We start from the raw sequence: 24,055 nt of genomic DNA, 5'->3' as shown, positions 1-24,055 counted from the left end.
TAAAATGTTTCACAGAAATGTTTAATTGAAACAAACTTTGATACACAACAAGATATTAAATAAGCAAAAGAGATAATGCACTGACTCACCCTCCTTGGGTTGCATTGAGGACCATCACAGTATGAAAAAAGTGGGAGAAAAAGGTAAAAAGAGGAGAGTGATAGATGAAACAGACTGTGGTGTGACAGGGTAATAAGAGGATGAGGAAAAGAAGACTTTGGAGAGGGGAGCTAGCTCCTTGTGTCTCCTTGGAGACAAATGCTTTTTCAAAAGGAGCAGCCAATGACAAACAGACCTGTGCTGTGCTCACACACAAGAGGTCATGTGACCAAGTTGCTGTCTCTCACCTACAGAAAACAAGCATAGTGGAAAGAGAGAGAGAGAGAGAGAGAGAGAGTATGTTGTGTGTATGACATTTAAATGTTTATTGGATGATAATGATATAGTTGGCGGTGACATTTTAAGTAAGACCGGAATATGCATTCACAATTGAATAGCATATGGCCTTAGGGGGCAACTTTGCTCCATGATTTTTGTGCCATAAACTGAGACAAATTGAAGTATTTTTTTACTTAAAGTGCATTACCTTGCTATTCTTCAGTTTGTCACCATTTTGTGAGATTTTATAGACCAAACAAGTACATTAATTGTGAAATTAGTCGAATATTATGGACAAATGAACTTATGAAAATACTTGTTAGTTGCAACCCTGATCAATTAAAATGATCAAATCAAATTACTTAATTAGTTTTACAATTTGCTATGGCATCATGAATGAAAGCAACATGTAGGCCTAGCTATTTTAAATGATGGCTTCAAACTCAATTTGAGCTTGCTCTTTATGTTAACAAACAAAGGTTACAACGGTCTCTTCTCCTGACTTCTGTACAATTCTTGATTCGGACATGCCACGATGCCTTAGCCTGGATGCCAGACCGAAGTTGAGTATGACGTCGTCAGGCTAACGATGCCTTGCTTCCCTGTAAGATATCTTAAAATGCAGCGTTTCGGACACAGCCAATGAATTCTCCAAGCTCAAAGACCCGCATTCCCCCTCCTGACAATTGCACTCATTGATGCACTTTCTAAATGTCACTACTTTTGTCACTTTCTATTTTCTTCACTCTTACTGCACTCTATCTTTTTTTAGAATTTTAGAATTGTTGGTAGAATTGCTGTAAAAAGCTTAAAATGTTGACCATGTTGTAAGTCGCTTTGGTTAAAAATTGTCAGCCAAATGTCATGTAATGTTGAACAAATTGCCTGTATGCTTTGCATAATACCTTGTAGTGACAACTTTTGGTGATTCTAGTAAAGTTGGGATCTGGGTGAACATGGTTCAATAGCACCTATTGCTTAACCCTCATGTTGTCCTAAAATCTTACGACGTTCGTTGTCCTTGGGGTCAATTTGACCCCAGCTACAAAAAACTCTCAAAAATGATTAAAATTATTTTTTTTACCCAATTTTTTTTGTGGTAGGTACTTAACAAGAGTGTAATAACCACTATCAAAAGCCCTACAAAACAATCCCACCCCCCCACACCCCTTTATGAACCCTGGAACCCTGACTGGCAATATGGCCAATCCAGTGTCAACAGCCCAAAGGCTGACTTTTTGGACTTTTTCAGACCTGCCAAAATAACTTATATGTAATATGTACTTGTATATGAAATAATGATAATAGCTACATGTTCTCATACTATTACAATAATAATATCCATAATTTGTCAAATATTCATTTTCATCATGTTTCATAAAAATGGGGTCAAATTGACCCCAATACCACCAACGTAACTATTTTTTTTACAGGACATTGGAAACATATTTTTGTGCAAATTTCATGTTTACTCTGTTGTACCCTTCAAATAAGGAAAAGTCATGAAACTTGAAGCAAAACAAAAAAAGTGAACCATATATTTTATGATGTTAAACACTGCTTGGGGTCAAATTGACCCCAAGGACAACATAAGGGTTAACTCCTGCTTTGGGAATTTGGCAACGGAGGCCTATATTTTGGTGGTAACTTTTTTTTAGTTGTAATGATGACTTGCTGAGTTGACTTGGAGGTACAAGAAATTATTTATCCTGGCCCTGGGCAGTGTGTTGTCAGGAAGTACATTGGGGTGTTTTGTGAATCTGGTCAAGTTGGAAATTGATAGGGACCCTAATGACTAATGTTCTTGTTCTTTCTTAACTAAATAATAATCTCAAATCAGACTGTGTCTGAATTCATTTTTATTGCAAACACCTGTATTTGTTTTTAGCCTAAGAAAAAAAAGTCAGATCAGTTAAAAAAAAAAACACAAATATACCAACATTATGAATAGCCTTACCTAAGCACATTGATGTTTTTCATGTTTCATGTTTCCAACACATCCTTTTTGTCTGTGCACCTGCCTTAACAGCATCAATATGAAGCTTCGTCCATGCGTAATGTGCTAGGTTTCACCTTTATCCGTTCCCATGTCAGACAGTCTTGTTCCCATGTCAGTCTTTTTTTGGCCTACAGGACACTGACTGGATCTGCTCCCTACTATCTTAATTCAATGATCAAGATGTATATCCTCAACCACTCACTGCTGTCTGATGAGCATCTGATGTTTAAGCACTTAGTTTATTAAGCGTTTCTCATGCATTATGATTTGTGCATTGTAGTATTTATACATTTTCATTAGGTTATTGATTGAATTGACATTGTTGTTTATTGCTGTTCTGCTTTAGCCTGGCAAGCCAAACTATAATTTGCGTCTAGATTTCTAGGCTAGTTCTGCTTGGTTAAGTCTCACCAACTTTTTAATTGTTTACTATTAAATGTAACTGTTGTTGCTATTTGTAAGTCGTTTTGGACATAAGTGTCTGCTAAATACCAACCATAACTTGGATAACAAACTACAGGTAGGCCTACATGGAGCTGTTGTTGTCAGCGCTGTCATGTCATCTATAGGCTTGATTGGGTGTAATAATAGCTTAAATTCATTCCACAAAACAGTCATTGCAAGCTTGGAGTGAAGTTGAACTCAATGAGATGAATATGCTGCCCTCTGCTGGCACCCATAAATTACTTTAATACCACCAGCTGAAGGACTCAAAACAGCCTGGGATGAATGCTCTGAGAATAATAGCAGACAGCCTCCCCAAATATTTTTTTCTGTATACCCAGAGAATGTGCGCTCATTAAAGCATGCTTTCATTATAAGATTGTGCTCTCAATTTAGTAAATCAAGCACACTTTTTATAGTGTGCTCATTTGAATAAGTGCACTCATTTTTTCTAATTTCTGCACAAATTACTGAAACAAGCACTCAATTTACTGAATTGAGCACACAATCTAAAATGAGACCACACAATTTAGTAAATTGTGTGCACAATTCAGTAAAATTAGTACACATTCTCTTAATAAAATAAATCTTGCAGACGCCTCCCGGGGCTCTGTACCACAATCTTGTACTGTTCAGTAAGAAGCAGCTGATTATATTTTCCCTATGTTTCCCTTTCTATCACAGAGTAGCTTGACATTTCTCAGTGAAACTTAATTTGTTTAGCATGTCCCAGTATTTATTTCATACCCATGTGTCATATAAGTGATGTGATGTCCTGCAATCAGGAATTAATGTGTTTCAGAAGAACAGATCTGTAGAGTCATATCCTTTTTTAAAGGTTGAATGGGACTTCACCAACTGGGCAACTTTCACTTTTTAAGAATGTACTGAACCTTGGGTCACCCCCTATTCTGATCTTGCTATCTAGTTAGTATTGTTTATGGTATTTTCTCCCATGACAGTCCCTAGAAAGTGGCTCTCAACATAAGTAGCCTAATGCGTGACCTACTGTCAATGGTATACCACTTTTCCACTGGGATTGGGAATAGTCTAGACTGTCATTAGTTTTATGAACATTGAGTTTGACATTTTCGATAACCTCCTCTAATTATAATTGATTGTCTCTCTAATTGATTGAATATGGTTGAATTGTTGTCGTTTTAGGCCAGAAACATGCAATATGAACCAAGGGAAAAATACATCTCAGGCACAATGTTGATAGCAGCAGGCTACCGCTTGGAAGATCTACAGTATTTAAGTGCAGTAGGCTATATAGGCCTATCGGATTCGAAGATAGGAGGATACAAATGGGTGATTCCCAGTTAATAAATAACCTTGCACTTATGTCAATAGCTACATAAAAATCATTTTAAGCAATGAAGAGTTTCTCTCTGCATATGTTCTTTCTGGTAATACACTCTGAACTCACAGCTGACCCTAATCTTAGCAATTGTGCTGAGGGGTGTAAACTAAAGGTTACGACCGTAACCCCGGTTCTCTGATAGCATGAGTGAGCACTATGGGACACGCCCCCTCGCGGGTTCCCCAGAAGCCAAATATCATTACGCCAGCCACACTGACGTATGCGACGTGGAGGAGGTACGCCCATAGATATATATAGCACTATGTATGCCCACCACCCTTATAATCCACGGCCTCAGTCTAGCTAAACCAACCTCTTCTCGCCACCGGCTATCAGAGAACCGGGGTTACGGTCGTAACTAGGGTTGGGCATCGAAAACTTATGCGGTTTAAAAACTTTGGGTTTAACTTATCAATTCCATCGACATCGTACGTCTTTTTTGTTATCGATTCCCTTAAAGGTTGGGTACGGAATTAGCAAAACGGACGGCAGAGTTTGAACATATACAACCTCAAGTCCCGCCCTCCATGCACGAGCGACAATTCAAATGCGCAGCGCGAGAGCGAGCCAGGCTAAATGAAATGCCAGCCTGGCGTCTACAGCACTATGAGCTCTAGTCTCCATACAATCACTCACATCAACTTCCCCAATTACATTCTTTATTCACCTCCAAAGGGTTGTAGTACATATGGTTCAGTAGCCATAGGTGTGTAGCCTATATTTGAACAGAATCTGGTTTGTTCTTACCAGGGCGATTATCTCCTGAAATATCCAAGTTCAGTGCTGGCCCGTTGGTTCGCCTATTCCACCGTAGCTCCAAGCTGTTAAGTTTCGATTTCATGTTTACAGCACTCTTCGTGTCACGGTAAAATGTAATTTTTGCTACATAGCTTATTTATTGCGTGGGTGATTGAGTTTCCGTAGATATCCGCTGCATTAGTTAGTTTGTATAGAAATGAAGTGACACATACAACAAGAGGGGAACATGGACGTGCAGCAGCAGGCAGTTGGTTTCGTTTCAGCACTGACTCGCGGTCACGACTCACCAGCTTTCGAAAGGGTCGCGCGCGGTGGGGAGGAGGAAGAGGAGTAAGACGTTAGATTGACGAACGAGCTGTGAAATGATGGTATGGGGTGAGGAATTCTATTGGCTGGAGTTTTTCGAGCCCTGCCCGTTCCGCAGATGATTGACGTGTTTAATTTACATTTCAGTGCTTCCAACTTAGTGGCTATAAGTGGGTTAGGAATAGGATTTCAAGTGATTTTGCAAAAATGGCCAACAAAGCTCATTCCATACCCTACCTTTAACGATTCCCTCAACCTGCATGACGTCAGACTTTTTCCGGTTTTCCTGAAATGTTGTGTTACTACACGCCCTCTGCGACGACTCAGCCTACTACAAGTCAACCCGAGAGGAGGAAAAGATCCAAAGTCTGGCTCCATTTCACTAAAAGTGATGAAAATTCTGCCGTCTGCAACCAGTAGGGGAGAGAGGGGTAAGATGAGCTGAGGGGTAAGGGGAGCCATACCCTTTTTCTAGGATAGCCTACGGTAAACACATTTAATTCTCTGACAGCATTCTAAGGGGGAGGGGAGATATTTGGAATAATGTGTTTTTTTGCTCTTTGAGTGAATGCCATGTTTGTCCAGAAGTAAGATGATTTAGAGAAAACAAGAATAAAACAACATTTAGACACATTATATCTGAGATGGTGCCTTTATAAGCTATTATATGAGGGCTAATCAAAATGACAAATCTTAGCCTAGCTTGTCATGAGAAGCATTTTTTCCCGAAATGGTGCTATGTAATGGGGTAAGATGAGCCATAAGAGATGGGGCAAGTTGAGCCACAAAAAGCCTGACAATATCAGGCCTATATTTTAACATCAGGCTTTTAAATTGCAGTTGAGTTTATTTTTGATAATGATTACAATATGATATTTTAACATATGAGAATAATGTACAATATTATATTTTAACATATTTTAACATATGAGAACAAGGTGATATGGTCCATGCATCCACTCTATATCCCTTTTAAACTTTAAATGGATTTTAAGGTAAGTTTAAAGGCTGAATTGGTTGACATAGCTTTTACAGGTCATATTTTGTGTTATGAACAATGAAAGACTTAATACAATATTTTACCTGAGTTTTTGCTTTGGCTTAGGCTATTTTACCCCACACATTGGCTCATCTTACCCCGTGCATGGGGTAAGTTGAGCCACTTGACCACTTTTTTTCAAAAGGGCATATCACTGGGTCTATAAAATGTTTTCAATGATTTTTTTAGTCAAATAGTAGCAGGACACTTTGAAGTTTGATATGGTATTACGATTGAAAAAAAAAGACGTCTTTGACATGACGCTGTGATGAAAAATGTAAAAAGTGGCTCGTCTTACACCTCTCTCCCCTACAGTATTGTTATCGTGTAAGGGTAGTAATACCAGCAATATGTTAAAACATTTGTCCGTGAAGCATGGGATTAAGCTCCAAGACAGCCTACGGAGGGGTGCTAACGTTGCCCTGTCCAGGGCTCCAGAGTGCATATGCGCCCAAAATGTTTAAGAGTGTGCCTGAAAATAATTCTAGGTCGCACTGGTGCACCTGACGCTGCTCGGGTGAAAGCATACGTTTCCTTCACAAGTTTTAATTGTAGACTATGCGTGCAACTTTGCCAAACTGTATAGAAGTAACCCCCTTGGCCCACTCTCTCTCCCTCTCTCGTGCGCGCTCAATGGACACCCGCTCCTCGACATGCACATTCACAATCGTGAAAGCAATTACGCATAGAAGACAACTAGTGACATTATAATTAATTTCGGTTAGCATCATAGCGTAGGCTACTGCACAAATTTGATTCAAACTCTTGCATTCAAGTTGACTGATCATCTCAATGTTTTCCAACTCTAAGACTCAAAAGGGCCTGTCCCAAGGAGAAAAAGTATTAGCCTACCTTGCAACTTAAACACACGTGGGGAAACTGAACAGTCCAACCAGTAGACTATAATAAGCTAGCCAACCATGCTACTTTGTTTACAATTTGAGGCTTCAAGCCGACAGCTGAATTAAAGAGGCAGAGTTGTAATATGAATAGTCATGAATGTCATGAATTGTGTGCTTAGTACTTATCTCAGTGCTTAGTACTGTATGCGCTAAGGTCGGGGCTGTGACATCAAGTCTGTAAAACCTGACAAACCTCGTCGGGTTTGCCCAACACGCTGCCAAGCACACATCCTCTATGGGGAAACCCTGAAATAAAGCCCACGAGGTCGACATTCCACGAGTCGAATGAGCTCGTAAACCAGCCGGGGGTTGTTGCCCCTTGGTGGTATAGGCCAGGGCAATGGCCGCCACAATCCATTGTGATAGCCGCTGTTTAGTGAGCGGTCTACCCAGGCGAGACTTCGCACAAGACACAAACAGCCGGTCAGTTTTTCTCAACTCTGCTGTTTTGTCCACATATACGCGCAACGCTCTGCGGCGGCGGATTGAAAGCAAATAGCTCAATCGGACGGCACGACAGTGACGGATTGAAAACCTTCGGAATGAACGCTGGGTTGGGTTTTAGTACAACCCTCGTGTCACCCGGGAAAAATTGCATACAGGCTGGATTCACGGATAAGGCGTGAATATCGCTTACGCGTTTAGCCGTACATAAGGCCACCAACAATGCCGTCTTAAGTGAGAGCACTTTAAGATCTAACTGCTGTAATGGCTCAAAGGGGTGGGGGGGGGGGGGGTGAGACAGAACATCCAAAGCCATAGGTAGATCCCATGAAGGGGCCAGTGGTTTAGAGACCGGGCGGAGACGACGCGCTCCTTTCATAAAATTGGTGCTAAATTCTAAAAAAACTAAATATATGCTGTTTACTCACTCTAGTAATGCACTTGATTTGCCACATATAGTCACTCTGCATGGCCAAGAAATTGAAAAAGTGGAAAGCTATAAATATTTAGGATTTTTGGTAGATGAAAAACTCTCATTTAAATCCCATGTAGAAGACTTAGTAAGGAAGTTGAGAGTTAAGTTAGGTTTTTATTATAGGAATAAGGCTTGTTTTAATATAAAAGTAAGGAAGGAACTTGTAGCCGCTACCTTTTTGTCTGTTTTGGATTATGGAGACATTCTTTATATGCATGCATCAAAGTCTGTATTACGCTCACTGGATTCTGTTTACCATTCTGCCTTGCGCTTTGTTGTGAAGGCTGAGTATTCCACACATCATTGTAGTTTATACACTTTATCTGGTTGGTCTCCACTCTCAATTCGTAGACAGCATCACTGGCTAATTTTTATTTATAAGGCAGTGATAGGATTGTTGCCCTCCTATTTATCAGTATTATCCCCAATAGAAAATCATAGGTACAATCTTAGGTCTAATAACAGCATTCTTTTTGCTACACCTGCCGTACGATCCGAATTTGGTAAGACTGCTTTCCGTTACAATGCCCCTTCAACCTGGAATGCTTTACAGAAGCAGTTGAAGTTAAGCACTTTTATTTCAGTCAATGATTTTAAAGCATATGTGTCAGAGATCCTCAGCTACAACTGTAGTTGTATATAGTCTGGTCTATTGTTCTTGTCTCTTGTTTTTCTTCTGTTTGTGGCTTTCTATATTGCTTGTTGTATGGTGTCTTGATTGTTACATGTGATATTTTTGTTTGCTGTTCTATTTAATTGTTGTCCTTATGTTGTGCTGTGCTTTGCTATGTTTAATGTGGTGTGGCTTGTGCAGAGCTGTTTGTTGTTGTGTAATGTGGTGTGATCTGTTTGTTGCTTTGTATGTTCTTTGTTTGTACTAACTGGTGTTTATTGTTGTCTATGTGTGCATGGTTGGTCCACTGTAGGTGAGGTGAGGTCTCTCTATATTTTAGGTGTTTTAAGTGTTGCCTTTCTTGGCCAGGGACCATTTGAAAAAGAGACTATATGTCTCAATATGACCCCCCTGGTTAAATAAAGGATAAATAAAAAAAAAAAAAAAAAATAAAAAAAATAAACTGACATATGAGAGGGTGCTGGCCCGCTGTTTTGTCCCCAAAGCCTACATGGCAGGCCGAAACGGCAGCCAGGTAAACTTTAACAGTGGAGAAGGACTTGTTCCTATCCAGTAAATCTTGTTGAAACGTAAGGATAACGTCCACCGAGCACTGGAAGGCTATTGTCCCTGTTTTAATGCACCAATCATTAAATACACGCCATTTGCTATCATACAACGTTCTGGTTGATGAAGCCCTAGCGTTCTGAATGGTTGCTATGACATTGCAGGGCAGGCCTGCAGCGGTCAGATTTAGCCTTTCACGGGCCAAACCCAGAGAGCCAGGCGTTCTGGGTGAGGGTGAAATATTTCCCTGTTCGCTTGGGACAGCAGGTCCCTGCAGAGTGGCAGCGGCCACGGCGGGGAGTGGAGTAACGGGATGATCTCCCTGGCCAGCGCGGGGCTATGAGGATAAGTGAGAGGCCCCGTTCCCGCACCCTGGCTAGTGTTGGAGTGATTAGTTCCAACGGGGGGAAGGCATAGAGTAGGACGTGTGGCCACTGGTGTGCCAACGCATCTATCCCTAATGGAGCGTTGCGATCGCGCAGGGAGAAAAACATTGAACATTGCGCATTCTCCCCGGAGGTGAATAGGTCCACTTTCGCCTGACCGTTCCGCAACCAAATCTGAGCCACCACATCGCTGTGGAGTGTCCAGTCTCCGTAGCGGGGGTTGCCCCTGGATAATAAATCTTCACCCAAATTCAATGACCGTGACGCGAGGGATTCAATTTCAGCGATGCCACCCACCGCTGAATAGCCCTCATGTACAGGCGGCCGAGTGGTATGACTACCAAGGCTGACGCCATGAGACCCAGGAGTCTGAGGCAGACCCTGAATTTCACAGTGGCTCCCCTGCGGAACAGCGTGAGACATGCGCGGAACGCTTTGACCCGCTCCGCTGACAGGCACGCTCTGAATGAGACGGAGTTTAGGGACAGCCCTATAAAGGTGGTAATCTGACATGGGCGCAGAACGCTTTTCTCCCAATTTATTCTGAAACCCAGTAACATTAGGTGCTCTGTTAGGAGAGCCGGATGTTCCTGCGCTTCCTGGCACGACCGCGCGGCCACCAGCCAGTCGTCGATAAATGTAGCCAGGCGTATGCCCTGTTCCTGGAGCGGTGCAATAGCCGCTTCGGTGACTTTCACGAAGACACGGGGGCTGAGGGGGTCATCGCAGACTTCTGGGCGGGATGGAGGTGGGAGGCCAGGAGCGGTTCAACAGGGGGCAGGTGGGCGAATCCACTGCTTTCCATGTCGGGCCATTCCAGCGCCACGACCCCTTGAGCCGGGTTTTTCGCTGAGAATGGGCTGCTCTATGACCGTGTAGCTTCCTCAAGGCACTCGGGGAAAACGGGCAGCAGTTGTCTGGTGGAGCTTTTAGCCTTCGGGAGCCTCTTTCCCTCGTAGCGAGAGGAAACGGTTTCCTTCTGGGCCTCTGGCCAAGCAAGGCCGAGCTTTGCAGCTGCTCTTTTGCAGACGTCGTGAAGGCCCACGCTCGCGGCCTCGTCAGCCTCGGTGGTGCTTTCACTTTTCGTGCCGCCCGGGCGAGTAGTCGCCATCTTCATCCCCGAGGGATAGTAGGTCGACGGAGCCATCCTCCGAGGAGAATTCAGCTTCACCCCATTGGGCTGTCTTCAGCGTCGGACATAGGCGATAGGGCGTCGAGCTGGTCACCCTAGCTGGCGTCCACTCCTCCAGCGCCGGCCGGCTCTTGGGTGAGGGTTGCTGACTCAAGGGGAGGGAAGTCATCCGCTCCGAGCATGGGGTCGTCGCCGGTGAGGCTAGCTAGGCGTGTTAGCCTGCGTTGGCGAGACCGGTGGGAGAGACGGGCGCAGTGTTCGCACACTCCCGGGGCTGTTATCGCGGTCCAGGCGTGTAGCAGCCCCAGACACGCGGCACACACCTGGTGGGTGTCAGCAGCCGCAATCTTGTTCCCACACAAGCACAACCTAGCAAGGTCTTCGCACTTCCTCGCGGGGAGGGGAGGTACTTGCGTAGACATGCTCCTTCGCTACTGTTTGGTGACAGGCTAGCGGTCGCTACTGTTAGGTGACAGACTAGCTTGGGGTACTACTGTTTGGTAACAGGCTAGCGGGGCTACTGTTTGGCGACAGGCTAGCTGTGGGCTACTGTTTGGAGACAGACTAGCTTTAGAGTTTGGGGGCTACTGTTTGGAGACAGGCTAGCGTGCTACTGTTTGGCGACAGACTAGCAGGGAGGCTACTGTTTGGAGACAGACTAGCCAAGTCCAAACCAATGCTCTTCGAAGATGAAGTAGCGTTAAGGAAGCGTTCGGGGACCGAGTCGTTACCTCGCTCAATGAACAGTTAAGCCTCCAAGCCACGACACCTGTACACGAGAGAGCAAGCCTCTGGGGGCGAGAAGAGCAATGACGCTGCGCCGTGGATTATAAGGGAGGTGGGCGTACCTCCTCCACGTCGCATACGTCAGTCGTCCAGCCAATAGTGGCTGGCGTAATGATATTGTGACCCTGTAAAGCGGAACCAGTCGTTTCGGTAAAATTGACTAAATTAAGTTATTGTGCTCACGTGAACGACCATAAACTAAGCTTTCCAACGATATGTGTATCGAGGGTATTACACAAACTATCTCTAAGATAACCGCATCCAAAGTTGACATGGTTCTCCTGTCACGATATGCCAGAAGAGGAGAAATCACCTTTTTAAGCGGCGCATGCACAACGGGAATGACAGCAAATGTGTTGAATCTTCGCCGGGTTTAAAAGTCTAAACGTATGTTTTTCCGTGAAATGCGTTCACGATATGAAACTGTAGACTGTATACAGTCGAATTATGCGAAAACGTGAAATTCAACATTTTAACCTGGAAGTTTGTTATTGTTGATTTTCTCATAATAACGTTGTGCGCAAAACGACTGATTTCGCTTTGAATGGTCACATTTGGCTTCTGGGGAACCCGCGAGGGGGCGTGTCCCATAGTGAGATACCGAACGAATGCTTGAAAGAGAACTCGAATTGCCTTCATATAGCCTAGCGGAACGGACTTCTTAATATCGTGTCTGCATTTTACGCACGGACATTATGATCAAGACGCATCATTCATGTGTCAGTAGGCTAATCGAGGTGTTTTAGTTAAGTGAATAATGTATTTTGAAAGTCGTAGGTCTCTATGAGAAATGAGAGCAGTCACAGGCCTGTGCGCCACACTTTCACTGTTGATGAGTTTGGGCGTGGGCTGCGGTTACGCGCTCACTCCCGCCTTCCCCTGCGCGCGGCACATTGTTCACTGCATTCTACTCTGACCTCACCGGGAGCTCTGCCTTCTCGCCAGCGCCGTTCGACTCACGGGTTGCAAGCTACCGTTGAGAAATGACGGCAATAACACGACTGAAAACGGCGAGAAGCACGTAGTGTGGATGGTAAGAGAAAGAATTAATATCACGTCGTTGCCCAGTATGCGCTAGAAACAGCGCAACTCGGACCGAACGATTGACTATATTCTCTCCCGGTAATCATTGATCTCCGAGGGAGCTCATCACGTTCTGTCCTCGAGGACATCGACGGCGTCGTGTTTTTGTAAGTATTGTTGAACATTTTGTCGTTTTCCTCAAAACGTGCATGTGGGGTTGTTTTATATGATAGCATTTGCCATTATAGGAACAACATTAAGCTATATAGTGAACTTGCTGTTTGATCATTGGTTTATGGATGCTACCAAAGCCAATACACCCCCTCCAAATCACAGTAGCATGTTATCTTTTTGACACTTAACAGTTGCTATATCTTTTTGTCCGAAGTAACAGTTTGGGAACTTGTGTAGGGCTACAGTACGTTTGTCTCCCACGTCTCGTTTAATTTCTAGGTGCTTTGTGCTTTGTGCATTCCAACCAGGAACATATCTTTCCCTATTGAAATTAGCCACAGAATATACGTGCTCGTCGAGGGGGAAATCAAATGATGTCATTACAGTTTCATTGACGTGTGGCGTGAGCTTTGCAATAGTATTGTCTGATTTGTTTACGTGGGTATAGATGCTTGTAGTAAGAGTCTTATATACATTAGGCTACGTTAAAAAGAGAGGCACAGGCCAGAGCGAGATGTTTGGCATCTGGCCTCGCCTTCCTGTTGCTTGTGTTTAGCTGCAGGGGTGACGCCCCGTAACAGGCCGACTAAACATTGTAGCACTCCACTGTTGAAACAACAGTCTTGTCAGTGTGTACGTCTGTGCATGTAGGTCTGATACTGCTACTGAAAAAAGTGGTATCTTTCTGGACAGTGTAGTTCGCTGTATAAATGTAAATCTACCCGCTTAATGAAGCGTGTTTCGAAAATGTTTGTTTGTGACCCTAATAATAAGCCTGGAATGGCGACGGATCGTAGATTTGTCAATAGACCTCTGTCATTTCAGTTAGGTAATTGAATCTACAGATCTACAAGCGCACAGAATTCCCTGTCAGAGGCCACTCCCAGCCCAGAACCGAGTCTGCACAGCATACAGCCATGCAAACAGATCACCAGAATGCTTATTTATTTATTACACTTGCTTGAATGCTTAGTTAGTTTTCAAAATATCTCCACGCTGAGTAGAATAAGACCCAAAGGCCCCTTTCCTTGAAATTGAAATGACCACTTGTGATTGAAGGATGATGATCACAGTGCAACAGAATATTCAAAATGCATCAAACCTAGTAAAGTGATGTTTGCTAACTTGTCTCCTTTTCCCCTTTGTCAAGAAAATTGACATTTACAGGCATTTCTAAAATTATAAAAAAGGTGTAATCTACAGTGAAAACATTTCTATTGGTTTTCCATAAGGTTAGCATCTTTTCTCAGGTCATGATGACATGCCCCATAACCATGGCTAATTTTGACCAGTAGATGTATGATACAGATGTATGATACGTATAATAAACAACCTGAACTGCAAGCAAGCTAGAATATGGGTACAAAGGTCATATGTCTGTGATCAAACGTGGGATAGTGGGGCCTTCAGTATTTTTTGTACGTGGTGGTAGGTTTGTTTGTCTACATATAGCCAGATAAATGTTGAAAAATGAGGGTTGTGACTGTAAACTGTAAAAACTGTGTTGTGTTTGACTGACCGTGTGGCTTAGCCCTGCACCTGCAAGTTGCAGCACTTTCGATTGGGAGGTGACTGTGCTAGCAGGAGACCTAAAACCCTCGCGTGTTTACATCTCTTACTAGCAGGTTTCTTTAGACATCAGGATGAAGATCTACTTAACATATAGTGATAAACTATCATACCTTCTGGCAACTGATACACTATCTAATCTTTTAGGGGTGTATCTGTGTGGATGTAAGCTTGCCGTGTTCAGCCCCTATATTTCTGTACAGTGATTGCGGTCTGGACATGATGTTTCATGTGGGTATGTTTGGGTGTTAGAGATGTTGAGATTGCTTGTTGTTTAAAGTTAAAACCAAATGTGGTTTGGATTAGTATCTTCCAGTAGCACATTTTATTGTTTTTCTGGTCCGACTCGAGGTACAATGAGCTGCTGATGAGATATAATCAGGTAGTAATAGGAAATGTGTTCCTGTCCCCAGAATATTTTCACATCATCCGGAGGTTGAATTGTCTGGACATAAGAGGGAATAGTTGTGTTCATGTAAGTTTCAAAATAATTGATGATTAACTCATGTTGTCTAGGAATAGTAGCCATTTTCCATTGACCTCAGCAGCAAGTTCTAACTGTTTTGTTTGATCTGTATTGTGTGGAACCAGTAAACAGACATGCCATTTCAAAACAGAATCAACAGAATCTCACAAATATGTGGGGGTTTTGTGCCCCATAACACACTCAGTGACCATATGGAGTAGTGATGCTCCGATCGATCGGCCGCCGATCATGATCGGCCGATATTGGCTAAAAATGGCTTGATCGGTGAAGCTCAAAAGCGCCGATCAAAAAAGCCGATCATATGACCTAAATTACTTGCGTGACATTTTTTCACCTGCAGGCGCGGCGCACAGGCACACAACAGCCTAGAGTAGAGAGGAGCTTGCAGTGGCAAACATGAGTAGGCTAAAGGTTCAGTGTAAAATTAACCATTTGCAATGTATGTCGTGCTGAAATCCCTCGAGGTGGAAGCCACCAAAGACGTTTTAACACCACTGACGGACAACTGAATATGTTGGGTATGAGAAACTAAACCAGCCAACTTCCCCATCCTTCAATCAGCCGACTGTAGGCCTACTAACGATAGGGATGATAAGATGGAAAGGCATTACGTTCAGAATTAATTTGCCTCCTCGAACAACCCCTATTTCGTTGTGGAGGATAAAGCCCAATTACGATTTTGCAAATATCTGTAGCCTAAAAGATTTTTGAAAGACAGTCAGACTCTCACATCTAAAGACAAATCATAGAGTTTTAAAGTCAGAAACTAGTCACAGACTATGCAGACATGCGATAATATCAGACATGTTTGATATTGTTGTAACGGCAGAATTAGAAAAAGACTCCGACTGGCTTACAACCGCTAATTAACACCTTACATTAAACGAGTACACGGGAGCGCGCCGCGCCATGATTTCTGTCCCGACTTTGGATATTTATTCATCGACTGTGAAAACATGGCAATATCGCGCAATGTAAGTCGGCCCTAACCTGCCTTGATCCACGATATTACCCCGCAGGCATAAAATACTAGCCTAATGTGTATCTCCCCGCGTTACCAAACAGTGTAGCCTACATTGACAAGCTGAAGAATAGGCATATTAGCTTCCCAAGCGCAGACGCCTGTCCAATGTCCCTGCTAGCTTAACAGCGCACTTTATTGACTCAAACTGGTGGCATTTAACGGCATGTTTCAGTCATGGGGGATTCCAAGATAAAAAAGACTTGCAATTTGGGGATTTGGAACAGAGAAAAGGCCATAGTTTTGCACTTTGAGGCAGTAGGTTTTGGTGTAACACGTTTTTCATTTAATGTAGTCAGTCTATTTAGAAGCTATACTTTTCAAGTAGCCTAGGCAATGTAATTTGGTCCCATCCCATTTAGGTGATCTGTGTGTTGGTCTGCCTGACCCTCTCCTTGTATGAAATCATTTTATGTCTCGCTGCATATTTGGAAAAGATGGCCAAAGTTATTTCATTTTCTAAATACAAATCGATAAATGGTGGTTCTTCAACATCTTGACTAGCCTATAGGCCTACTGTCTTTTATGCCACTTACTGTACATTAATTCATAGTTAGTTTAATTTCTACAAATGATGCAAACTCTGGTAGACTATTGTTAAGAGACTCTCATTCCCCTGCCATTCTGTGATCGGCAGTGATCGGCAATCGGCCGATCATGATTTTGATGATCGGTAATCGGTGATCGGCCCCAAAAATGCTGATCGGAGCATCTCTAATATGGAGCTATACATTGTGGCAAAGTTTTTGGTCTTTCCCTTCGTATATGTGAGAGAAACTGAAGTTCTTATTGTCACCTGCAATAGGAACTTGTTCCACTTCTGTTCATTATTGGAGCACTAGCTTCAGCAAGGCAGCCAGGGAAAACCCTGTGGAGGTGTGTGGGTGGCCTTCTCTCGGCTGCTCAAAGAGCTTGTTTTGTGTCGTCTGTGCGTCACTCCATTCGAATTGCTTCATTTTGTCGTAGCAACAGCAGCAAAGGTGAGCAGTTGCCAAGGACAGTCAAGGAAGTGGTGGCAAAGGCAGTGTGGAACAGAACGTTTGCGTCAGCACAACGTTGTGCAACGTTCCACGGCCTCTTTCTGTGGGTGTACGTTTTGTTTTGTGCTGTGTTATGGATCACCCTCCCAGTTGCAGATTGATAAATGACGCCCTTGAGCTGAACCTGAGCTGTTCTCAATTTTACACTACTGCTAAGAATTTTGCTTAATCATTCCAAAAGAAAGATGTGACTTCATCTACTCGGGCAGCTGTGCCTGTTTCAGCATTATGCTGACTTTATGTTCAGTACTTCAAGTGTTATTACATACAGTAACCTTTGTGAAAGCACCCCATGGTCATTATTTTTGGCACGGTGATCACTAAACCAGCCTAAGTTAAACTGACTGACTTCCTCAAAAAATCCTTTGTTTACAACTTATTATTTTATTGATGTTGTTACCTGGAACATTAGGGGTTTTCCCAGCATTCCAGCAACCCTCAGGCTCAAATAATCATTGTCTCTCTTTTTTTTTCACTCTTTCCTTCACAGCTGCTGCTGATAGTATGACTGAGTATAAGTTGGTGGTGGTGGGTGCTGGTGGTGTGGGCAAAAGTGCACTGACCATCCAGCTCATTCAGAATCACTTTGTGGATGAATATGATCCCACTATTGAGGTGAGTCTCATTTGGTCTAGTTTTCTTGTATTTGTAATAGCTTGACTTGGGGATTCTCTGTGATATATCAGATAGATAATAATGATAATGATGATAATGAAAATAAATACAATTTCACCAACTCTCAGGTTCTCTGTACAACTCTTTGTAATTGGCCATTCACTTGTCTCAAAATATCAGTAAATGAGGAATATTTATACATGTGTGGGACCTTACCTGTTTTGACAGGACTCCTACAGGAAGCAGGTGGTGATTGACGGGGAGACGTGTCTGCTGGACATTCTGGACACTGCAGGTCAGGAGGAGTACAGCGCCATGAGAGACCAGTACATGAGGACCGGCGAGGGCTTTCTGTGTGTGTTCGCCATCAACAACACCAAGTCTTTTGAGGACATCCACCAGTACAGGTGGGACAGTGTGAATAGTCTGGGTTAGGGAGGGGTGTGAGGTCCAGGCATATAACAGGATTTGTCAACTTATTTGGGAGCCAAAATCCACTGTAAGGAAATAAGATGGCAGAATTGAATAAATCCTCTGAACTAGAAATATGGGGCCGTGTTAAGTGTGTAGTAGCTATGATTATGACAAGGGCCGGAAGATTGGTGAAACCCAATTAAAAGATCTGAATAAAAACTATTTACGTGTGTGTGTGTGTGTGTGTGTGTGTGTGTGTGTGTGTGTGTGTGTGTGTGTGTGTGTGTGTGTGTGTGTGTGTGTGTGTGTGTGTGTGTGTGTGTGTGTGTGTGTGTGTGTGTGTGTGTGTGTGTGTGTGTGGGCATATAGGGAGCAGATCAAACGGGTGAAGGATTCGGATGATGTGCCCATGGTGCTCGTGGGCAACAAGTGTGACCTGCCGGCACGCACAGTGGACACGCGCCAGGCCCAGGAGCTAGCCCGCAGCTACGGCATCCCTTACATCGAGACCTCTGCCAAGACCCGACAGGTATGTGGCACGCCTGCACAGTCTACTGCAAAGCACAGACAAGTTTGGTCTGTACTGTATATTGAAGGAGTGGATTGAGAATAAGGAAATTGAGATTGTGGGCCGCGGTTGGACAATACATTGAGTGTGTGTGGCATTATGCGATTAACCAGGATTTACCAGACCCACTGACTTATGGCACTATTTGTGTTAGTGTTTGCTCTGCCATCAGGATGGTGAACCAATAGATGACCAGAGAGGGCCAAGTGCATAAAATTGATAGCATTTTATTTGTAAATGTATTAATGAGCTAGAAGCATACAAAGAACACCAACAAACATTGACAAATTTAAATAGAAGTCGGAGCAAGAATAGTGTGGTAAATATAAATGTGCGGTATGCCTGCATGATTGTTTACAAAAGGCTGTGATCAGTTTGAACTAAGTGGAATAGTATGTCTGTTGCTGTATGTTGCTGTATGTCCAGTTGCTGTATGTCCAGTTGCTGTATGTTCAGTTGCTGTATGTTGATGTATGTTCAGTTGCTGTATGTCCAGTTGCTGTATGTCCAGTTGATGTCTCTATTGAGAAATGTATTTGTTTATTCTGTGTTTTGGTGAGCCAAAGACAATTTTCCACCCAGGTGGACAATTAAAGACTTATTCTATTCTATTCTATTCTCTTCTATAGTAAGTAGGAATCCCATACTGGTCGATGCTAATTGGTTCAGGGTAGGAGACCCAAAGACCTCACCCATATAGGATGCACCTATTGGAAGCAATCTCCAATAGAGAGGGTCCAGACCTTTTTCACAAAGTGAATGGGTTTAAAGAAACCAGGATATTATATTGAATAGCCTATATAGTGAAATTAATTACTTCTAAATGTAATTTTATTTATGTTGTGCCATAACATAATCTCAAGGTGCTTTGCCGCCACCCTCCCAACCCCTAGATCAAGGGCAAAGGCAAAATTATTCACAAAGTGTATGGTTAGGGTGTCATATTTATATTTCCATAGGATTTTATGTCTGTGAGTCAGTCTGTAGTGGTACGTGGAATAATGGCTTGGAATGGTGAAGAACACACTCTACACCTTGGTATGAAGGGTGTGTTCCGCATGAACCAGTTTTATTTCCTGACTCACATGTTCCATATGCTAACTCAACAGAGGGTACTATATGTTGTTATACAAGGGAATTGAATGTGTGTCTGTGTGTGTGTGTTGTGCAGGGAGTGGAAGATGCCTTCTACACTCTGGTGAGAGAGATCAGGCAGCACAAACTGAGGAAGCTCAACCCACCTGATGACAACGGACAGGACTGCTTTAAGTGTCGCTGTGTATTGTCATGACCAGGTGAGTCGTTAAAAGAGTGTGTTAAGTCGCGATTAAGTTAGTACATTTCTTTAGGGTTGGACATTTATCAGGTATATGTGGCAGCCATTAAAACTATGGCCCATTTGCTGAAATAGACTCCGACACCAATGTGCAATGCATAACAGGATTACAGTATAACTTAGCACTTTGAGATCATCTATTTGATGTAAAGCGCAATATAAATAAAATGTATTATTATTATTATTATTATTATTATTATTATTATTTCGATAACATAGGCAGCCGCAAGTAGCTTACAACCAATGTATGGGAATACAGCTGCATGAATTGTACCTGTAGGCCAGGCCTATACAACTTTTGTGCCTAGTTGGAACAGACATTAATCAGTAAGACGTTAAGACGTTCTTTTTTTATATACAGCTGGTGCACTCCACATCAGATCTCTAAGCTGCCAACATGAATGTTGTGTCATGTCATGTCGCTGTCATGACAGTGCACGAAAGTTGTCCCAAGGAGCGATTCCACAATGCCCCGTGCCAATTTTTGTGACACGCTATTGTGTGAATGACATTATGTGCATGTGTGTGTGTGTGTGTGTGCGCTTGGGTGGTGAGGGTGAGGGTGGGCTATGCATCAGTAGACATTTGTGTGGAACGAGGCTCATAGACCACCTCTCTCTGCAGCCATCACGGACCCCCGCGGACCAGAGTTTTGGAGCAAAGTGGCTGGATGGACCTCACATGCCGCACCTCCGGTGAAATACTGCGGGAGAGGGGGGAAGCTTTTCTGCGTCGCGCACAGACGCCTGCAAGCCTGAGTCTGAGTTTGAGTCCACTCGCCGGAGGCTCCCACTGCCTTCAGTGTTGGCCTTGATGGGACAGCAGAGACTGACGCACGGGAATCAGGCCTAAACCACTGTAGTCTCATCACTGGGCTGGCCATGGCTGAGCCACAGAATACAACACTCATATTTGATTTGATTTGATTTGAGGTGGACTTGTAGATGGGAAGTCAACGGTTTGTTGTTTGCCTTTATTTTTTTTAATTTTTTTTTTATTGTATTTGGAAGAAGATGGTCACACTCTACCACTGAGGATGATTGATCTACAGTGTAATAATGACCAGCTGCTCCAGAGGTGATCGTGTATGTGCGTGTGACTGTGTGTGTGTGTGTGTGTGTGTGTGTGTGTGTGTGTGTATATGCGTGTGTGTGTGTGTGTGTGGGGACCAAGTGCCCACAGGTCTCTCTCTCACACACTAGAGCATTATCCCTAAAAACAAGACATGCGGTGATTGTTAATATGCAGTGAGTTAAATGTAAGTCTCAGTGCAATAGTATTTCTTTTTTTATACTTAACAAATTCAAGGTACAGTGAGTAGTTGAAAAAAAACATGATTTGTTGTTGTCTGTACACAATGCCTTGTGGGAAATGTATTGAAATGCCGTCACACAAAGCCTGCAGAGACTGATCACCATCTTAGAAGACTTCTTATAATGGGTGGGATAGAAGTGTGTGAGTATTTTTGGCACACTGACCACCCACCATCACACACTACTCCCAGAAATCTCACAATGCACTGAAAGGCTGGTTATCGGAATAGGTGGTTTACTAATACTGGAATCTAATTATGTGGAACTTTTATCACCATCTAGGCATTGCTGGTTTTCTTTTTTTACGAGTGCCTGAGTTGAGACCTTGACACATGTGCAGTCCCCTTGTAGGGACATACACGGAGGAGCTGTCATGTTGGGCAGAATCTAGTGAAGGTTTTCTGATGCAGCCATCACTGTGCTATGCATAGGCTCAGGATGAATGTGGATAACGTGTGACTGCATTGACATACAGTACAGACCTGACAGTGACTGTATGGATACTTTTAATAGTAGAGGAGTGTTAGATGTACTGTGTGGCTGTTTTTACTGTGCCTCTTTCTTGGTGTTATGAGTGTCAGATGTCCCTTCCTGCTCTCCATCCCTGAAGCACTAACCATCTCCAATTGAAAAAAAAAAAAATGACAAGACAGAAAGATTTGCTTGGATTGAAGGAATAAAATGGTTCTGTTGGTGTTTTTGACAGCTGGTAGTGCCGATAATGTCTACCCTAATGGAAAGACATTCTCTCTTTCTCTGTCTCTTCTGCATGGCAGCCCAGGAAAAGTCATGGCTGCTTGTTGTTGGATTTCACTTTGTCTGTAAAGCCCACTAGCGTACCATGAAAGCATTGAGCAGTGGCTGATACAATGTCTATTATTATTATTATGATTATTATTATGATGATTATTATTATAATGCTATCTAGGATTTTCTGTGGTGCCGGTACTGGTTAACATCCTGTTGTAAGGACATTTTCAAAGTAGTCATTTTTCAGGGATGGATTTATTGTTACACACAGGAGTATGTAATGGGAGACAACTGAGTGTCTAACTAATGCCATTAAATAGCACGAACCTTTAAAAATTACATAATTTTGCAGAGATTTGGAACTGTCATTTCTGCGTGTGCTCTGTGATGGTAGAACAATGTCATTCCTTTTTAGGATTAATTAGCAAAACCATTGTAAACATAAAACCTGTGTTCAGTTTCTCAGATATGCCAACATTCACTTATTGTCAAAAATAGGGGTTTGTCTTCAAATCTCATTGTTTAGACAACCACGAGGCCAGATTATTGACTTCTTTACCTCCAAATCTAGTGTCTTGGTATAATGATCTGCTTCACAGGGTGTGGTGTGTGTTGTGTGCGTGTGCGCATGTGTGACATTGCTTGAGTTCTTCCTTGTTCAGGCAGGTTCCCTGTATTTCTTGATTCAATGAAGATGGTCATTGTGAACCCATTGTACTTCCTCCTGACCAAACAACAAACCACCCATTTGAAATTAGATTTTTTTTTAATTATTATTTATTTGATTATTTTTATTTTTTTGTCTAATGAAATTGGCCACCTCTGATCATAAAATGTACAAACAACATTCAGTATATTGGATAGTATCTGGCTATTGCTTTCCAATACAATTATTTTGTATTGCGTGTTTTTGTTTATTATAATCCTTAACTTTGAATTCTAAATTACTTGATGAACACATTTTCGACAAGGTACACCATGCATTTTTAGAAGCATTCATTGTGTACCATCAATTTCAATGGTCACTTAGTTTTAGCATGATTTCAAAATCAGATGAGATTTGACTTGTGATAGAATTTAAAAATATATATGTATTGTACCTCTATAAAACAGAAAACTGCAGATTCTTAACTGTGAGTGTATTGGTTAAATGTGAATATGTTCCTCTGTGTTTTTAATAATGTATCTACATCATCATGAAATTGATACTTGAGTGCTTTTTTTTATTACTTTAACCAAATGTTGGATTGCTTTAAGGATCTGTCATAATGAAACACTTTGTTATCTTTCTTACCCATCTCTAAGAAATGTGTTTGCTTTCCTTTTGTGCCAGCGCTAAAAAAAAAAAAAAACTGTTGAACTTTATTTTATTTTTTTTTATTTTTTTTGAGGTTGGAAAAAATGCCCCACTACCTACTACTGCATCTGCTGCTATGATCATCTGCCTCAACCTCTGAGTGGAGAGCAGAATAAAAGGATGTAACTTTAACACTTAAACTCATGTGCCTGCTATTTTTTTCCTTCATATAAACACTGGTAATGGAGTAAGAAAAAGTGAAGTATTTGACTATGTGTATAAAGTCACATCTGCAGATAGATAGATAGATAGATACTTTATTGATCCCCAAGGGGAAATTCAAGAATGCATGCATGCATGCACAGAGAAGCACAAAGAAAAACCTGGTAAGTAATGTGAGTGGGTTGTTATAGATCTGTAGCCATTCCTTTACTGTTGAAAAAGGGATCAGTAGCCTACTTTTTATACATTTTAAAAAGATAAAGCCTATTTAAGTCCTATATAAATTGTCAGCCTGACTCATAAGACGAGCACATTGGACAAATGGATCACACCATTATTGTGTTATCCAAGAATGGGAAATGCATGCAACAGTCACCATTCTCAGGTGAGAACATGTCAGTCTGAATGTTGGTGTAGGAATTTTCATTGTCCACCAGTTGGCGTTGTGGAATAGTGTCTAATGCTTCGAGGCATTTCATGTCTAGAGTCCCAGTAATAATTTGATGTTTCTCTTCCACTTTCAGCATAGTCTTGGGCACCGTCTGTCAGACTGTCACAGTGCAAAAGTGAAATAAGTCGGCTAGTTGTATCCTTTTGGGGGACTTGTTAAGACTATAGCAGTCAACATGAATG

At 42.4% G+C, this 24,055-nt stretch overlaps 1 protein-coding gene across 1 annotated transcript; it reads left to right on the top strand.

Moving 5' to 3' along the window:
- The first annotated feature begins 12,475 nt into the window (after positions 1-12,475).
- LOC134095511 (GTPase HRas-like) lies at positions 12,476-23,388 on the top strand. Its single transcript, XM_062549101.1, has 6 exons — positions 12,476-12,783; positions 17,398-17,522; positions 17,751-17,929; positions 18,306-18,465; positions 19,676-19,799; positions 20,465-23,388. The coding sequence occupies exons 2-5, from the start codon at positions 17,412-17,414 to the stop codon at positions 19,793-19,795; spliced, it is 570 nt and encodes a 189-aa protein (XP_062405085.1). The 5' UTR covers positions 12,476-12,783; positions 17,398-17,411; the 3' UTR covers positions 19,796-19,799; positions 20,465-23,388.
- The last annotated feature ends 667 nt before the right edge of the window (positions 23,389-24,055 follow it).

The sequence above is a fragment of the Sardina pilchardus genome, chromosome 11 (assembly GCF_963854185.1).
Source record: "Sardina pilchardus chromosome 11, fSarPil1.1, whole genome shotgun sequence".
Classification (NCBI taxonomy): Eukaryota; Metazoa; Chordata; class Actinopteri; order Clupeiformes; family Clupeidae; genus Sardina; species Sardina pilchardus.
The sequence above is the reverse complement of the archived record's forward strand: the minus strand, read 5'-3'. Positions and strand labels throughout refer to the sequence as shown.